Source organism: Acipenser ruthenus, chromosome 33 (assembly GCF_902713425.1).
Source record: "Acipenser ruthenus chromosome 33, fAciRut3.2 maternal haplotype, whole genome shotgun sequence".
Lineage (NCBI taxonomy): Eukaryota > Metazoa > Chordata > Actinopteri > Acipenseriformes > Acipenseridae > Acipenser > Acipenser ruthenus.
The window spans coordinates 7,779,457-7,794,940 of NC_081221.1; the positions used below are offsets into that span (position 1 = coordinate 7,779,457).

At 44.8% G+C, this 15,484-nt stretch overlaps 1 protein-coding gene across 1 annotated transcript in view; it reads right to left on the reverse strand.

The window, feature by feature from the left end:
• Positions 1-15,484, reverse strand: part of LOC117433315 (ceramide synthase 6-like) — a 62,785-nt gene that overhangs the window by 15,308 nt on the left and 31,993 nt on the right. The window contains exon 6 of the mRNA XM_059006767.1: positions 14,570-14,662. Within this exon, the coding sequence (XP_058862750.1) occupies positions 14,570-14,662 (93 nt within the window). The remainder of the gene's footprint in view (positions 1-14,569; positions 14,663-15,484) is intronic.

Genomic DNA, 15,484 nt, shown 5'->3' on the forward strand with positions numbered 1-15,484 from the left:
AGCTCCTCTGATGGCAACAGCTCCAGCCACTCCGGCATTGGCAGTAGTGGTTGTGGACATTCTAGCGTCCTCTGAGGTCAGGCTGGCACTTCCTGACGTCGCAGTCGGGTGCGCCTCCACTGGGCTCCTCTCAGCAGCATGTGCAAGGGCTGCTGAGGGGCATCAGCCTTCTCCCCTTTCGTTTCTCTGGTCTGTGGCTCCTCCACTTCCGGTTCTCTGGTCCGTGGCTCCTTCCCTTCTGGCTCTCGGGTCCGTGGCTCCTCCCCTGGCTTTCGGGTCCGTGGCTCCTCCCCTTCTAGCTCTCGGGACGGCAGCTACTCCCCCTCTGGCTCTCGGGACGGCAGCTCCACCCCCTCTAGTTTGCGGGACGGCAGCTCCACTCCCTCTGGCTCTCGGGGCGGCAGCTCCACCCCCTCTGGCTCTCTGGGCGGCAGCTCCACCCCCTCTGGTTCTCGGGGCGGCAGCTCCACCCCCTCTGGCTTTCGGGGCGGCAGCTCCACCCCCTCTGGCTCTCGAGACGGCAGCTCCACCCCCTCTGGCTCTCGGGACGGCAGCAGCGGGGGAGATGGAGGCGGAACCAGCAGGTACTCTCCCTCTGCTGGTGGAGGTGGGAGCGGCAAGTCGTCCTTCCACAGAGGTGGAGGCGGAACCAGCAAGAACTCTCCCTCTGCTGGCGGAGGTGGGAGTAAATATCGACTGGAGTGGAGGCTACATATATATATATATATATATATATATATATATAAAATTATTTAAGCTGATTTTCCTGTTTATTATGTTTTTAGGTGTGTATCCCTTTAAAAAAAGATCCTGTTTCTTTAGTTGCTGAGAGAGAATACAGATTGTAGATTAGTTGTTTTTCTTGATTTATAGCTATCGAATGTTTGAAATACATTTGTTACTCAGGTTCTTAGAAAAAGAAAATAATAAAACAACATTATAGATAACAAATAATGAACTGCAGCAGAGCTGTTATTGCTTTGGATGTTTCTACCTCTGTTTGGAAGTCTTCATTTCCTCTCAAGCCGTGTTTGCCACACTGAAAAATTGCTCATTAATCTTTGGATTGGAAGATGAGTGAGACCATTGTTTTTTTTTTTTTGGGACAATTGATTTCTCCTCTTGTATTATTATTTTTTTTAGCTGTTGTTTTCCAGTTACTTTTTTGTTTGGATTACAAATATTACTTTGAACCGCTGTTTTTTTTTACAAGCACTGAAGATAACTAAGGACATTGAATCACTGCGATTTTACTGGTTGTTTTTTACTTTATTTTTCTTTCTTTTTTTTACTCTTTTCTTACATTACTGCATATACTGGACTCATTGACTCACAATCTACGTATTACTGTGCAAAATTATTTGTTTACATTATTCTTTTTTTCTATTTTTCATTAATTGCATACTGAGCCTGTGTAAATAAACATTATTTGGGGTTTTGTTTCAATTCCCATAGAATTTGCTATGTGAGCTGCTCTTCTATTTCCAAGGTCTATGCCTTGTAGTACTGAGCTGTGAGGTTTCCAGGATATAATGAGACAAGTTAACCACTGTATTTATTATTTTAGCTTTTATGAACAGTGTCTCAAACTCCTTTCCTCTCAACTCTCTCTTTCAACTCTCTCTCAACTCTCCCGCCAAAAGGTCTCGCTTCTCTCTTACAGACTGTCATCTCCACACACACCCCCAAGTCCCTCCCCATTCATCACTCATTGGTCCAACACTACCTATCCCTGACTGGTCATGTCAGACCTGCTCCCACCCCCCTCAGTGACGCACTCACACACAGACAGTCTCTCAGCTCTCAGTCACACGAGCACCAAAATACACAGAGAATACTAACAGATCTGAACAAGAATAACACAGTTTACAAACACACATTATTTACAGAGTACGCCTATCCCCTTCCCCAGTCCATAATCAGGTCCATTCCCACACTGTCTTGCAAATCAGCTGCCCCACGCTACATTGCCTCCCTCTTTAACATTTCCCGGAGATGAGCGTTTTTTTATTATTATTATTATTATTATTATTATTATTATTATTATTATTATTAGTTTATTTAGCATACGTCTTTATCCAAGGCGACTTACAGAGACTAGGGTGTGTGAACTATGCATCAGCTGCAGAGTCACTTGCAACAACGTCTCACCTGAAAGACGGAGCACAAGGAGGTTAAGTGACTTGCTCAGGGTCACACAGTGAGTCAGTGAGTGAGCTGGGATTTGAACCAGGGACCTCCTAGTTACAAGCTCTTTTCTTTTTCCACTGGACCACACAGCCTCCTGGTAGGGGTGGATGATGCAGGCTGAGACAGATGATGGTGTGGTCTCCTGCGGGGTCACAGTCGATCAGAGGGATGAGGGGAAGCAGGCAGTAACTCACCAGGTCTGCGGTCACCTTGATAAGGAGCTAAGTCATGGTGAAGGACTATGTCGCGACCAGAAAGAACATAAGAACATAAGAACGTTTACAAACGAGAGGAGGCCATTCGGCCCATCTTGCTCGTTTGGTTGTTAGTAGCTTATTGATCCCAGAATCTCATCAAGCAGCTTCTTGAAGGATCCCAGGGTGTCAGCTTCAACAACATTACAGGGGTAAAAGGGGTAATTAAAGGGGTAGCCTCACCCTGTAAATCACATCTCCCAGCCAGGAGATGATTTTGCAAGGCCCCAGCCAGGGGCTATCCAACTTCGGGCAGCGTCCTTTCCTCTTCTTGGGCCCGTAGACCCAAACAAGCACTCCGGTTTGAAAATGCCTCCCCTTCTCCCTCATGTCATAGTTACGCTTTTGATGGACTCCTGCAGCTTGGAGCTGGTCTCTGGCAAACTGATGGGCTGTGTCCAGTCGGTCTTGTAGGTGGCAGGCATATTCAAGTCCGGGGGAGGACCAAACAGCAACTCGGTAAGCATTTAGAGCTCTCTTCCCACCATAAGCAAGGCTGGGGTACAGGCGGTGGACTCCTGTACGGCAATATGGTAAGGCAGCAGAATAAGGGGCGTGATGACAAGTTGGGCAGCAAGTGTCCTATTGAAGTGCTCCACCAGACCATCACTTTGGGGGTGGAGGGGGGTGGTGCAGATTTTCTTCACCCCCAAGCAGTGGCAGACATCGGCTAACCTGGATTCAAAGTTCCGGCCCTGGTCAGAGTGCAGCTCCTGGGGTACCCTGAACCGGGCAAAGAATCCTTCAATCAGGGCGTCTGCAATTGTGCCATGAGCCTCTGGTCAATTGGAAAAATAGTCCATGGCCACCAGCACAAACTGGTTCCTGCATCAGATGTAGGTAGGGGGCTGTGACAGAGATCGAATGAGTCTTGGTGTTAGATCTCCCTCTCGACCTGTGAGGGCACGGTGCACGAGGAACAGAGTACCCTTAATGAAATGGCACGACAATTTATTCCGTAGGGTAGATGGAAGTCGGTCAGTTCGGAAGGGGGCGGAGCTATGGCACCCGAGCTCAGTGACCCGGACGGTAAGCGGCGTGGCATCCGAGGACTGGAGGAGCGGATGCGCTCGTTAACCTCAGGGTCATGGGCGAGGGTATAAATAGGGGGCATGGCTTGAGTGATCTGTTCCTTTGTATATGGTTAAACAAACTAACCGAGAAGGAGCCCGTAGCGTGAAGAACTGTGAGTGTTTTCATGTCTGTGTCTAACCTCTGTGTGTCTTGTGTATTGTTTAGCCACTGAAGGATACTGAGCATGATCCGGAGCTGCAGCCGCAGGCCAGCGACAAAACCGGACTTCACCATTCACGCTTTGCACTATCTGAACTGTCTTTGTTTTCACCACTAGCACTATAATCACACACTGTCAAAACTGTGTCTGTGTTTTGTGTTTTGTGTGGGTGACTGAACGGGACTTTGGGGTTACGGGTCAAACCCGTGGATTACAAATCAGAAGTGATACACGCCGCTGTATCACTTCCAACACTATTATTATTTGCAGGTTTGCCTTAAGGCGCTGGACATTTATTGAATTAAATAAACACCCTTGCACCTGTACCAACGTTGTCTGTGTGATTACTCTGCACTGCACTCACCTGCACGTCTTTACCACTTTGCCACAGGGGCCCAGAACATCACCCCTACCCTTTCCATGGAGGCTCCAATGGGGACCTGTTGAAGGGGAGCATGGGACTGACCGGAGGGGTTCTTGCGAGCAGTGTACTCGTCGCACCTGCGACAGTGTTCCTCCACGTCTTGGTGACAGATGCCCCAGTAGTATGACTGTCACAGGCGCGGCAGGGTCTTCACTCTAAAGTGCCCCGTTCCGTGGACCCCATGCACAGCCCCTAATACAGTAGCGTTTCGCATCCGGGGGACCACCAGCTGCCACCGTTCTTCCCTGGAGGCTGGTTCGACCCAGCGTTGCTGCAGTACATTTCCTCTTACTGCCAGGCTGTCCAATTGTAACCACAGCCCATTGGTGGTTGGTGAGCAGGCAGCGATGCGTTCCCAGGGGGGTCGTTGACCAGCAGCGACCCACTGTAACACGGGCTGTAGATCTGGGTCTTGCTCCTGTTGCATCTGTCACTCCACAGCTGGCACGATAGAGACTGCTTTGATCCCCCTTTGCCCTTGCTAGCGCTGTGTCCTCTTGTTGCTCCCTGTGCTTGCAGTGTCCACATGTCTGCATTTGTGTGGTGGTTGCCTCCTGGTGCAGGATTTTGAAACTGTACTGCAGCTGCTCCAGCCAGCAGGCAAGCTGGCCTTCTGGCTCCTTGAAATTAACCAGCAATTGGAGGGGGGCATGGTTACTCCTCAGCGTGAACTGTCTCCCACACAGGTACGGTCAAAATTGTTTCAAGGCAACCACACTGTTGTGCCAGACTGTTTCCACCGCAGCCCGAGTAGTAGTGAGGGAGAAGGGGGAGTCCAGTGGTCCAGCTGGTTCAAGCAAGGGGGGGGGGGGGTGTCCAGGTTCGAGAGGGTAGGGTGGTGGGGATGGTTGAACAGTCACAGGGGGGGTTCAGGGAGAATGGGGCAGGGGAAACACAGGAAGTGGTAGCTGTCCAGGGGATGAAGAGGGGTCTGGTTCCTGTCGGGGGGTGGGGCATAGTTCCTCACCCCCCCGTATTCGACCATCAGCCACCCCCTACCAGAGAACGCTAACAGATCTGAACAAGAATAACACAGTTTACAAACACACATTATTTACAGAGTATGCCTATCCCCTTCCCCAGTCCATAATGAGGTCCATTCCCACATTGTCTTGCAAATCAGCTGCTCCTGCACTACAATATTGTTACCGCCTGCCCCTCCATCTTGGCCTGTTTACTCCCTGGCTTACCCGAGGCAGGTCGCCGCGTGAGACTCGTGGATCGCCGGAGGTTGGCTGGGGACCAGCAGTTTGCTTTCTCCAGCATTGGAAAAAGGGAAATGGACTCAGCCAGCTTAGTGGTAGTTTTTTTTTTTATTTCTTAAAGAAAATGGCAAAACAAACAGGAAGGACACTAGTACCCTCCCTACAGGCTTAACAGAGACAAAAAAACGCCCATGTCCCACTCTTTTTCTTTTTATATAGCGCCCCTTCCCGCCAATTGGCCACAACCAATAACAGCAGCACAACAATACCCCCTTCTAAGGGTCAATCGTCCCGATGACTTTAATAGCCTTAAACAACATTTTTTTTCCTTTTTTCATTTTCAACCAGACTAATCCCCATTGTACCTCCAAAGGCGGTCCTGATGAATTACCTTAGGTTTGGACCTGTTATCTTTCCGAATAGCAAACACCACATCATTTAATTTTTTACACACTGTATAGGGCCCTTCCCAATCCTTTTGGGTGACCTGCCCTTACACCTGCATGGGTTATGAAACCACACTTTGTCTTCCACCTCATAAGTGTCAGCCACAGCTCTCACATCATAGCACCGCTTTACCTGGTCGGCAGCCGATTTTAAGCTTCCGCGGTCCCTTCCTCGCAGCACAGTCTGTACTCTTCCTACACCACCTCTCACATTCCTGCCTACACTTAAACCAGTAGAAGCACTCTCTTATCTTTTCCAGGGTTTTGTCCACACCAAAGTGCCCACCAGCCCTGGTATTGTGAGCCATGGTTAGTACCTCCTTCTTCAGGGACCCTGGAACCAACAGCTGATACCTGCAGCATCCCCACGATGGAGCCTCCCACTTACAATAAAGCAATCTTTTAACTCTATACTATCCCAAACAGCCCAGTTTGCTCTGATGTCTGAGCTGAGGTGTGACACTGGGGACGACCCCCCTGTTCTTTCCAATTAAACAGAGGAGTGAATCAGGCTCAGCTTGCTGAGCAGCCCTCAGGTCTTCAGCACTGTGACCATCGACAAGCGGCTTGCTCGCAGTGGCTTTGCGTGTTAACCGGCACAGTGGTTCTTGAGCTGAAGTAATCCCACCCTGGCCCTCCTGGGGGTCCCCCTGTTACAGCACCCTGTTCTCCACCCACACTGCTGCTCTCCCGCTGCTCTACCCTGGTACAGAAACTACACTCCGTAACCATACAGGGTCGTCTCGATAGGGCATCAGCATTGCCATGCTTTGCCCCCTGATGGTGTAACACTTTAAACTAATATTGCTGTAGGCTTTGTAGCCACCTTGCAATCTGGCCCTCCCTGAAAAGCCACTGTAAAGCAGAGTGGTCAGTACGTACCACAAAAGGTTGGTCATACAAATGATGAAAGTGTGTGACACCTTTTACAACACCTAGCAGTTCCTTGCGAGTGGTTCAGTAGTTCCTTTCTGGTGCTGTTAGTGTCTGGCTGTAGTGTCCTATGACCCGTTCCACTCCATCCTGGACCTGTGAAAGGACAGCTCCAACTCCCACGTTGCTGACATCTGTGTCCAGGGTGAATGGAAGGTCAAATCAAGGGTAACCTAGTAAAGGGGCAGAGCCTAAAGCCGGTTTGAGGTGAATAAAAGCACTCTCACATACTTCACTCCAAAGGAACGGCTGTCCCTTCTTTGTTAAAGCATGCAATGGCTTAGCAATGTCTGCAAAGGACTCAATGAACTTCCTATAGTAGGAACATAAACCCAAAAAGCGGCGTACCTCAGTTACATTGGTCGGTCTTGGTCAGTTGCTGACTGCTGTTATTTTGCTTGGGTCTGTAGCAACACAATGCTCACTCATTATGTGACCTAGGTAACCCACCTCTTTTTTAAAGAGCTTGTATTTCGCATGGTTTAGTTTTAAACCAGCTTTCTGAAGTTTAACAAGGACCTGCTCTAGATTAGCTAGCGCCTGTGGGAATGTGTGAGCATGCACCAGCACATCATCAAGGTAAATAAGACAGACTTCCCATGGCAAACCTGACAACACCCTCTCCATAAGCCTTTCAAATGTAGCTGGGGCATTGCAGAGACCAAAGGGCATCACATTGAACTGGTACAGCCCCCGTCCAACGGTAAATGCTGTCTTTGGTCTGTCTGCTTTGTCTACCTCCACTTGCCAATAGCCTTTAAATCTAGTGTGGAAAACGAGACAGAACACTCAATGCTTGAAGGGTGTCATCTATTCTCGGCAGCGGGTAAGAATCTCTCAGTAACCTCATTTAATTTTCTGTAGTCTACACAGAACCTAGTGCTGCCATCCTTCTTCTTCACCAATACTATTGGTGAGGCCCAAGGACTGCTGGAGTCTTCAATAACCCCTTGCCTTTTGAGGTCTCCAACCATGCTTTCCATCTCCCCTTGCTTGGCTACTGGGATCCTCCTAGGTGCCTGTTTAATTGGTGTTGCATTACCAGTGCAGTCTTACCAACGTCATCCTCATCTTTACAGAATACATTTTGGTACTCAATCAGCAAAGTTTTAAGTTTTCTTTGTTGTTCCTCATTTAGCTCAGCACTGCTTCTTTCCCCCAAATCTTTTAAATGGGCAGGCAGTGTTCTAGGAACCACCCCACATTCTAGTCTACAGCAATTCTCAGAATCACCACTGGATGGCACCTGTCTGCATGAGCAGCCCGCTACACTCTCAGCTTGCACAAGTGTTGCAGCTTCCCATTCAGCTAACACATGACCCTTTTTAATTACTTGGTCAGTGTGACAAATATTCAACAGCCTAATAGGCACCGCTTTCGATTTTAGATCCACCACTGACCTTGCGACTAAAATGGCAGGGTGCACATTACTGTCAGGACAAATTTCAATTAAACCCCATTAGCCCCATCAGCTCTTTCACCTTCTAACTCTGCTGCCACCAGTATCTCAGTACCTGCTGGGACAGTAAGGCAGTTCTGGTCACCTTGTTACAAAAAGGATATTGCTGCTCTAGAAAGAGTGCAAAGAAGAGCAACCAGAATTATCCTGGGTTTAAAAGGCATGTTGTATGCAGACGGGCTAAAATAATTGAATCTATTCAGTCTTGAACAAAGAAGACGCAGTGATCTGATTCAAACATTCAAAATCCTAAAAGGTATAGACAATGTTGACCCAGGGGACTTTTTTGGCCTGAAAAAAGAAACAAGGACTAGGGGTCACAAATGGAGATTAGATAAAGGGGCATTCAGAACAGAAAATAGGAGGCACTTTTTTACACAGAAAATTGTGAGGGTATGGAACCAACTCCCCAGTAATGTTGTTGAAGCTGACACCCTGGGATCCTTCAAGAAACTGCTTGATGAGATTCTGGGATCAGTAAGCTACTGACAACCAAACGAGCAAGATGGGCTGAATGGCCTCCTCTCATTTGTAAAGTTTCTTATGTTCTTAAGTCTACGAGCTGCAACAACACGCCCACAACAATCAGGTTCTGATTCTGCCTGTGGGTGACGTAATTCAACCTCTGTGCCATTTAAAGACAGTAAATTCCTGGTTAAATCTAAAACCCCATGGTGTATCTGTAAGAAATCCAAACCTAGTAATAAATTGTCTGCTATGTCAGCCACCCAGACGCTGTGATGTAAAGTGCATTGGCTGATTCAAAATTTTACCTCGCCAGTTCTAGTTGCTGACGTCACATCTCTGGTTACAGTCTTAATGCTGCAAGTCTCAGTAACACTACAATCTGGAATTTTCGAAACAATTTGCTCAAATAGTTTGGAACTCATGACAGTCAAATTCGCTCCAGTATCTATTACTGCATCGACCGGCAAACCCTCTACTTCACAGCGGATAACCAACACAGTTTCAGAGGCCTCCTTCACATTATTTACCAGGTTCAGCCTTGCAACCTAGGAACATACTAGTTTCCCTGATCATTTGCAGACATTGCTTTGTCCCCTGGCTTTCCCTCTTTATTTTGATCCCTTTTTTAACTTCTGACAAAATCCCTTAATGTGCCCTGTCTTGTGACAATAGTGATACTCCCCGTCAAATTTACCAGTTTTAGGAGTGGCCAATTCAGTTATAGCTTTCCCCACAGCATCCAATTTTTCGACCAAATTTCCTAATAACACCCCTATGTCAGGATTAGAGTTACCTTCCATTCTCCCACTTGCAGACACGCCAGTTGTCGCCTCATCCTGGGTTTGAGTGCGGCGAACAGTGTGCTGCTGAGCCGGTTTCTTTTCTCATGGTCACACAGATTCACTCCAGCAGAATGGTTTGATTGAGTGCGTCGGTGAGTGTAGCAAAAGATCCCTCCTTCAGTCGGATTCTCAGTTCACGGAACGGAAGCAAACTGATGAAGTTGACGAGCAAGGCATCTGTGCATTTCTCCGGCACTTCAGGGAATGAAAAAGCGAAAAGGCGCTGTAGATTCTGGGCAAAGTCAGCAAGGGACTCGTCTGGCTTTTTCCTCCTGGTGTCGTATTGAGCTTTGGCAAGCTCCTTCTGTGATCGCCCGTAGCGCAGAGCAAGGATATCCACCAGCCTGCTGTAGTCTGATGCAGCCTCCGTTTGTAGCAAGGTGAGTACAGTCATAGCTTCCCCGTCTATGCTAACAGCAAGCTGGGCCCGCTTCTCTTTGTCAGTCCACCCGTTTAGAGCACTCACCGTCTCAAAGTGCTGATAGTATGCTGTCCAGTCAATTTCCCCATTGAATTTACTCGGCTTCACTTTCTGTTGTGGAGTGGGGCTGGAGAGCGCTGTAGTCGGCCGTTTTTCCAAGCGCTCCACCCTTTCCTTCAGTAAATCATGTTCGTCCATAGCCATATTGCGAACTTCTTTTAGCTTACATTCAAAACCTTCCAGTTTCTCTGTGATGTCTCCGTGCCCTTCTATTTCATTGCGTAGTTGACTTGCGGTTTCTGCAATTCCGAGCTTGTGCTGCCTTGGTGCTGTTCTGTATGTCAGATTTCAACTCGTTCTGGCTTTGGAGCAACTGCACCAGTAATGCTTTCAGTTCGTTTGTTTCTCCCCTCTCGGTACGATCCCCGCTTCTGACACCAGTTGTTACCGCCTGCCCCTCCATCTTGGCCCGTTTACTTCCTGGCTTAACCGAGGCAGGTCGTCGCGTGAGACTCGTGGATCGCCGGAGAAAAGGGAAACGGACTCAGCCAGCTTAGTGGTAGCTTTTTTTTCAGTTCTTAAAGAAAATGGCAAAACAAACAGGAAGGACACTAGTACCCTCCCTACAGACAAAAAAACACCCACCATCCTACTCTTTTTCTTTTTATATAGCGTCCCTTCCCGCCAATTCTCTTTAAAAATAATAATTTGATTATTTATTTGGCTTTTAGTGCTGGTTGTTATAATGCTTGAATGTCTAAGGACTGATTCATTATATATATATTCATTAAAAATATATATACAGTACTGTGCAAAAGTTTTAGGCAGGTGTGAAAAAATGCAGTAAAGTAAGAATGCTTTCAAAAATAGACATGTTAATAGATTATATTTATCAATTAACTAAATGCAAAGTGAGTGAACAGAAGAAAAATCTAATTCAAATCCATATTTGGTGTGACCACCCTTTGCCTTCAAAACAGCATCAATTCTTCAAGGTACACTTGCACAAAGTCAGGGATTTTGTAGGCATATAGTCAGGTGTATGATTAAACAATTATACCAAACAGGTGCTAATGATCATCAATTCAATATGTAGGTTGAAACACAATCATTAACTGAAACAGAAACAGCTGTGTAGGAGGAATAAAACTGGGTGAGGAACAGCCAAACTCAGCTAACAAGGTGAGGTTGCTGAAGACAGTTTACTGTCAAAAGTCATACACCATGGCAAGACTGAGCACAGCAACAAGACACAAGGTAGTTATACTGCATCAGCAAGGTCTCTCCCAGGCAGAAATTTCAAGGCAGACAGGGGTTTCCAGATGTGCTGTCCAAGCTCTTTTGAAGAAGCACAAAGAAACGGGCAACGTTGAGAACCGTAGACGCAGTGGTCGGCCAAGGAAACTTACTGCAGCAGATGAAAGACACATCATGCTTACTTCCCTTCGCAATTGGCCATCAGCTCAGAATTGGCAGAAAACAGTGGGACCCTGGTACACCCATCTACTGTCCGAAGAAGTCTGGTCAGAAGTGGCCTTCATGGAAGACTTGCGGCCAAAAAGCCATACCTCCGACGTGGAAACAAGGCCAAGCGACTCAGCTATGCATGAAAACACAGGAACTGGGGTGCAGAAAAATGGCAGCAGGTGCTCTGGACTGATGAGTCAAAATTTGAAATATTTGGCTGTAGCATGGTATGGCCCCCACAGAGCCCTGATCTCAACATCATCGAGTCTGTCTGGGATTACATGAAGAGAGAGAAGCAACTGAGGCTGCCTAAATCCACAGAAGAACTGTGGTTAGTTCTCCAAGATGTTTGGGCCAACCTACCTGCCGAGTTCCTTCAGAAACTGTGTGCAAGTGTACCTAGAAGAATTGATGCTGTTTTGAAGGCAAAGGGTGGTCACACCAAATATTGATTTGATGTTTGATGTAGATTTTTCTTCTGTTCACTCACTTTGCACTTTGTTAATTGATAAATATAAACTATTAACATGTCTATTTTTGAAAGCATTCTTACTTTACAGCATTTTTTCACACCTGCCTAAAACTTTTGTAACAGCCCGGCACTCACTCGGGTTCGTTGCCCCTTTAAAATCACGACCCAGGACACAAGAAATGGAGTTTTTCAGCGCTGTCGCGCTAATTTTTAATAAACACACAAAAATTAAACAAAACGAAACAAAACACCTAGCTCCGTTTTGAGCACTAACTAAACGTTTCATGCAGGTCCCTGACTAGCTCGCAGGATGGCTAAGCCGTTTATCTGTCATAAAAACCAAAACCTAAACACACAGGTTTCACAGCACTTACACTTTGACTGCTCGGAAGCAGAGCACCTCATCTGCCTCCTTCTACTCAGCAGCCCCGTGCAGCCAAGCTGCACGTCTCAAATACCCCGCCTGGCATTAATTTACAATAAATATCTGGTGCGGGTGATAATTAAACAATAAAACAATTAAACAAAATAAAAAAACAATTAAACAAAATGTGCATACGCACATGTTTTCTTCAGGGAGGACACAAACCCCCTCCCTGATGTGTTACAATATATATATATATATATATATATATATATATATATATATATATATATATATATATATATATATATATACTGTGTGTATATATATATATATATATATATATATATATATATATATATATATTGTGGCGTAGTGTCCCGGGCCAAGGCTAGTATGCACCCTTGAAATATTTGACCCAGACAAATACCAAAACACAGGAACAAAATAAACATGGCACTAGGGCCAAAATAAAAGGTTTAAACAAAAGAATAACTATGTGTAGTCTGGGCATTAGCCTTCACTACCACATTGATAATCAATACAAAAAATCACACCATAAACTCCTCCAACAAACAAAATATTTCTGACTCCTTTTATACATGTGGCCACTCCTCAATTAGCACCAGTTACCTAACTGGGGAATGGCCAGACCTGTGATCCTGGCAGGGATAGATTTAACCCCATCCCTGCCAACCTTACATTCCCACACACACACTATTTACAGCAGCAGGGATTCTGCCATGCCACACCATGCTTTTCCCATGGTTATGCTATGCATTTACCATAGTTTACCGTGGTTTGTCATGTGTTTTTAAATTGCTTTACCATACCTCTCTGTGCATTACACTATATTTACAGCTATGGCCAAAAGTTTTGCATCACCCTAATTTTGATTCGTAAAGTCGAATGAAACCTGCTGAATAATGTTATGTAAAAAAATTTAATTACATAACTCTTTGTAGTATTCCATATACTTCTTGAAATCTGACATGAAATACTATACTACTATTATGGCTTCCGGTAGACTTTTGCAATATCATTTTGTAGTTTCTTTATGTAGTTTAATTATGTCTCAATCCTACATTTCTAGGTGATCCTGAGGGTGAGACCCTATATTGAACAACTTGTTATTGTGATTATTATTGTGAGTGTTATTCTACTGGAGATAGAGCCTTGGTTTATTAGGTATTCAGCATGCTGTTGATCAAGTGTATTTGATATATGATGGTGTATTGCTGTATTTAGATTAGGGCGGTTCCCTTAATGAAGTTGCCATAGCTACATGTGGGTCAAAGGTTTTGTTATAGCCGTATGTTCGGTAATCTTCCAAGAGAAGAAGGGGTAATGCTGATGTTCAGTCTTTAATGGTTAGGGACTAGAGAATAATAATGACAATTATAATAATAACGAGTAAACAATAGTATAGTTTAATGATCGTGTTTGGTAAACAAGGATGGTATTCATGCAGGTGAAACAAATACGTATAAATGAGAAGAAACATGTAAAAAGTTAGCAAATGCTTTATTGTAAATGGAATGGATGCTGGGTAATAGTTTATGTTTGTATAAAATCATTCCAGGTGAAATATTTATTGAATGATTAATCCTGTTCGGAAGAGGCATGGCTGGAGATTATAAAATGCTGTGTCTTTCCTTAGAGAGGATTATTACAAGATCATTCGTGAGCTTGTCTGTGTAAATGTCATTGTATTTGCAACCTGTTGGTTAGTCAGTTGTAATTTGTGTGCAGTATCCAGTGCCAGGGAGGCTGTTGTCTTCAAGTAAACCAGTTGCTCCTTATATTTATAGCCATTCAATGACAAGCGTTTTGGTCCTTCCCTTTTTAAGATGCTAACTATAGTTTTCATTGTGCATATTTTTAACATACAAAAATAACACACATTTTAAAAGCTACGTTTATTTTACACTATCTTCTGTATAGCTTGTGGGATTGTCTGTGTTTGACGTTCAATTTTGGTGTTTTCCATAATAGAAAATAAAATGCTTTCTTTCTAAAATTCTAATTTTGTATTTTATTTTTTTCATTTTATATTGTCTTTTGTATAACTTTCTATGAGACAAACATGTTCAAATTTTCAACAATGTATGATTAGAAGCATAGGGACCACAAGCATGCAATAATGCAAATAAAATTTGAGAAATGTATTGAATGCATTTTTTGTGAATCTCCTCTTGCATTCATTCAAATCCAACGACAGAATTCTTAAAAACGACACCACATTCCCATAGAACTGTACCATGTTGTGTTATCACTGGGCAACATTATTTGAAATCCCAATGAAAGTGGCTGGCAGAGTTTCCACTTGTCAAAACTAGTTAAAACTCTTATAACATGTAACTCATCCTATAGTTTTGGGTAAAACATACCTTTCGTTTTGTGTCAAAAAACTGCATGAAGACAAGGCACAAGTAAAAGGATAATTCAACCACCATGTGATAGCGGATATCAGGCAATAGATTCTGCAAGAGGGAAGAGCAGGAGGTTAATTAGACCCAAGCTTCTGAGAACATACTGCCTATGTAGGTTCAGTTTCTTTCTAGTGTGCCCAATTATTTTGTCCAATTATCTTCCTTCACCGCAGCTATTATTATTATTATTATTATTATTATTATTATTATTATTATTATTATTATTATTATTATTATTAATTTCTTAGCAGACACCCTTACCCAGGGCAACTTACAGTTGTATACAAAATAAAATACATATCAAGAATCACAGTACAATTAAGAGCAAGATACAAAATATAACGACTTCAGTCCTAATAACAGCAAATACAAAACACAGTACGATTTGATATTGGGGCAGATAACTGTGTTGATAGTTACATCAGGGTTAGATACGAGTGCAAGTGAAATACAAAATACTATAGATTGGATTAAGTGCAGGAATAAATACAGTAAAATAGGGAGCAGATAAGTGCAAGTTAAAGTGCATTAAAAATCAGAGTGCTATACTGTCCAGAAGGGAAGATTTGGGTTTTACAGGTGTTGTCTGAAGAGGTGTGTCTTGGGTGGTCAGGGACTGGGCAGTCCTGACATCCATAGGAAGGTCGTTCCACCACTGCTGGGCGAGGGTGAAGAAGGAGCGGGCTCTTGAGGCAGGGGAGCGTAGAGGAGGTACAGCCAGTCTTTTAGTGCAGGCGGAGCAGAGAGGTCGGGTGGGGGTGTAGGGAGAGATGAGGGTCTGGAGGTAGTTGGGTGCAGTCCGGTCAAGGCATCGGTAGGCGAGTGCAATTGTCCACAACAGCTCAAAAGAAATGAAGGTCAGAGGATGTTCTC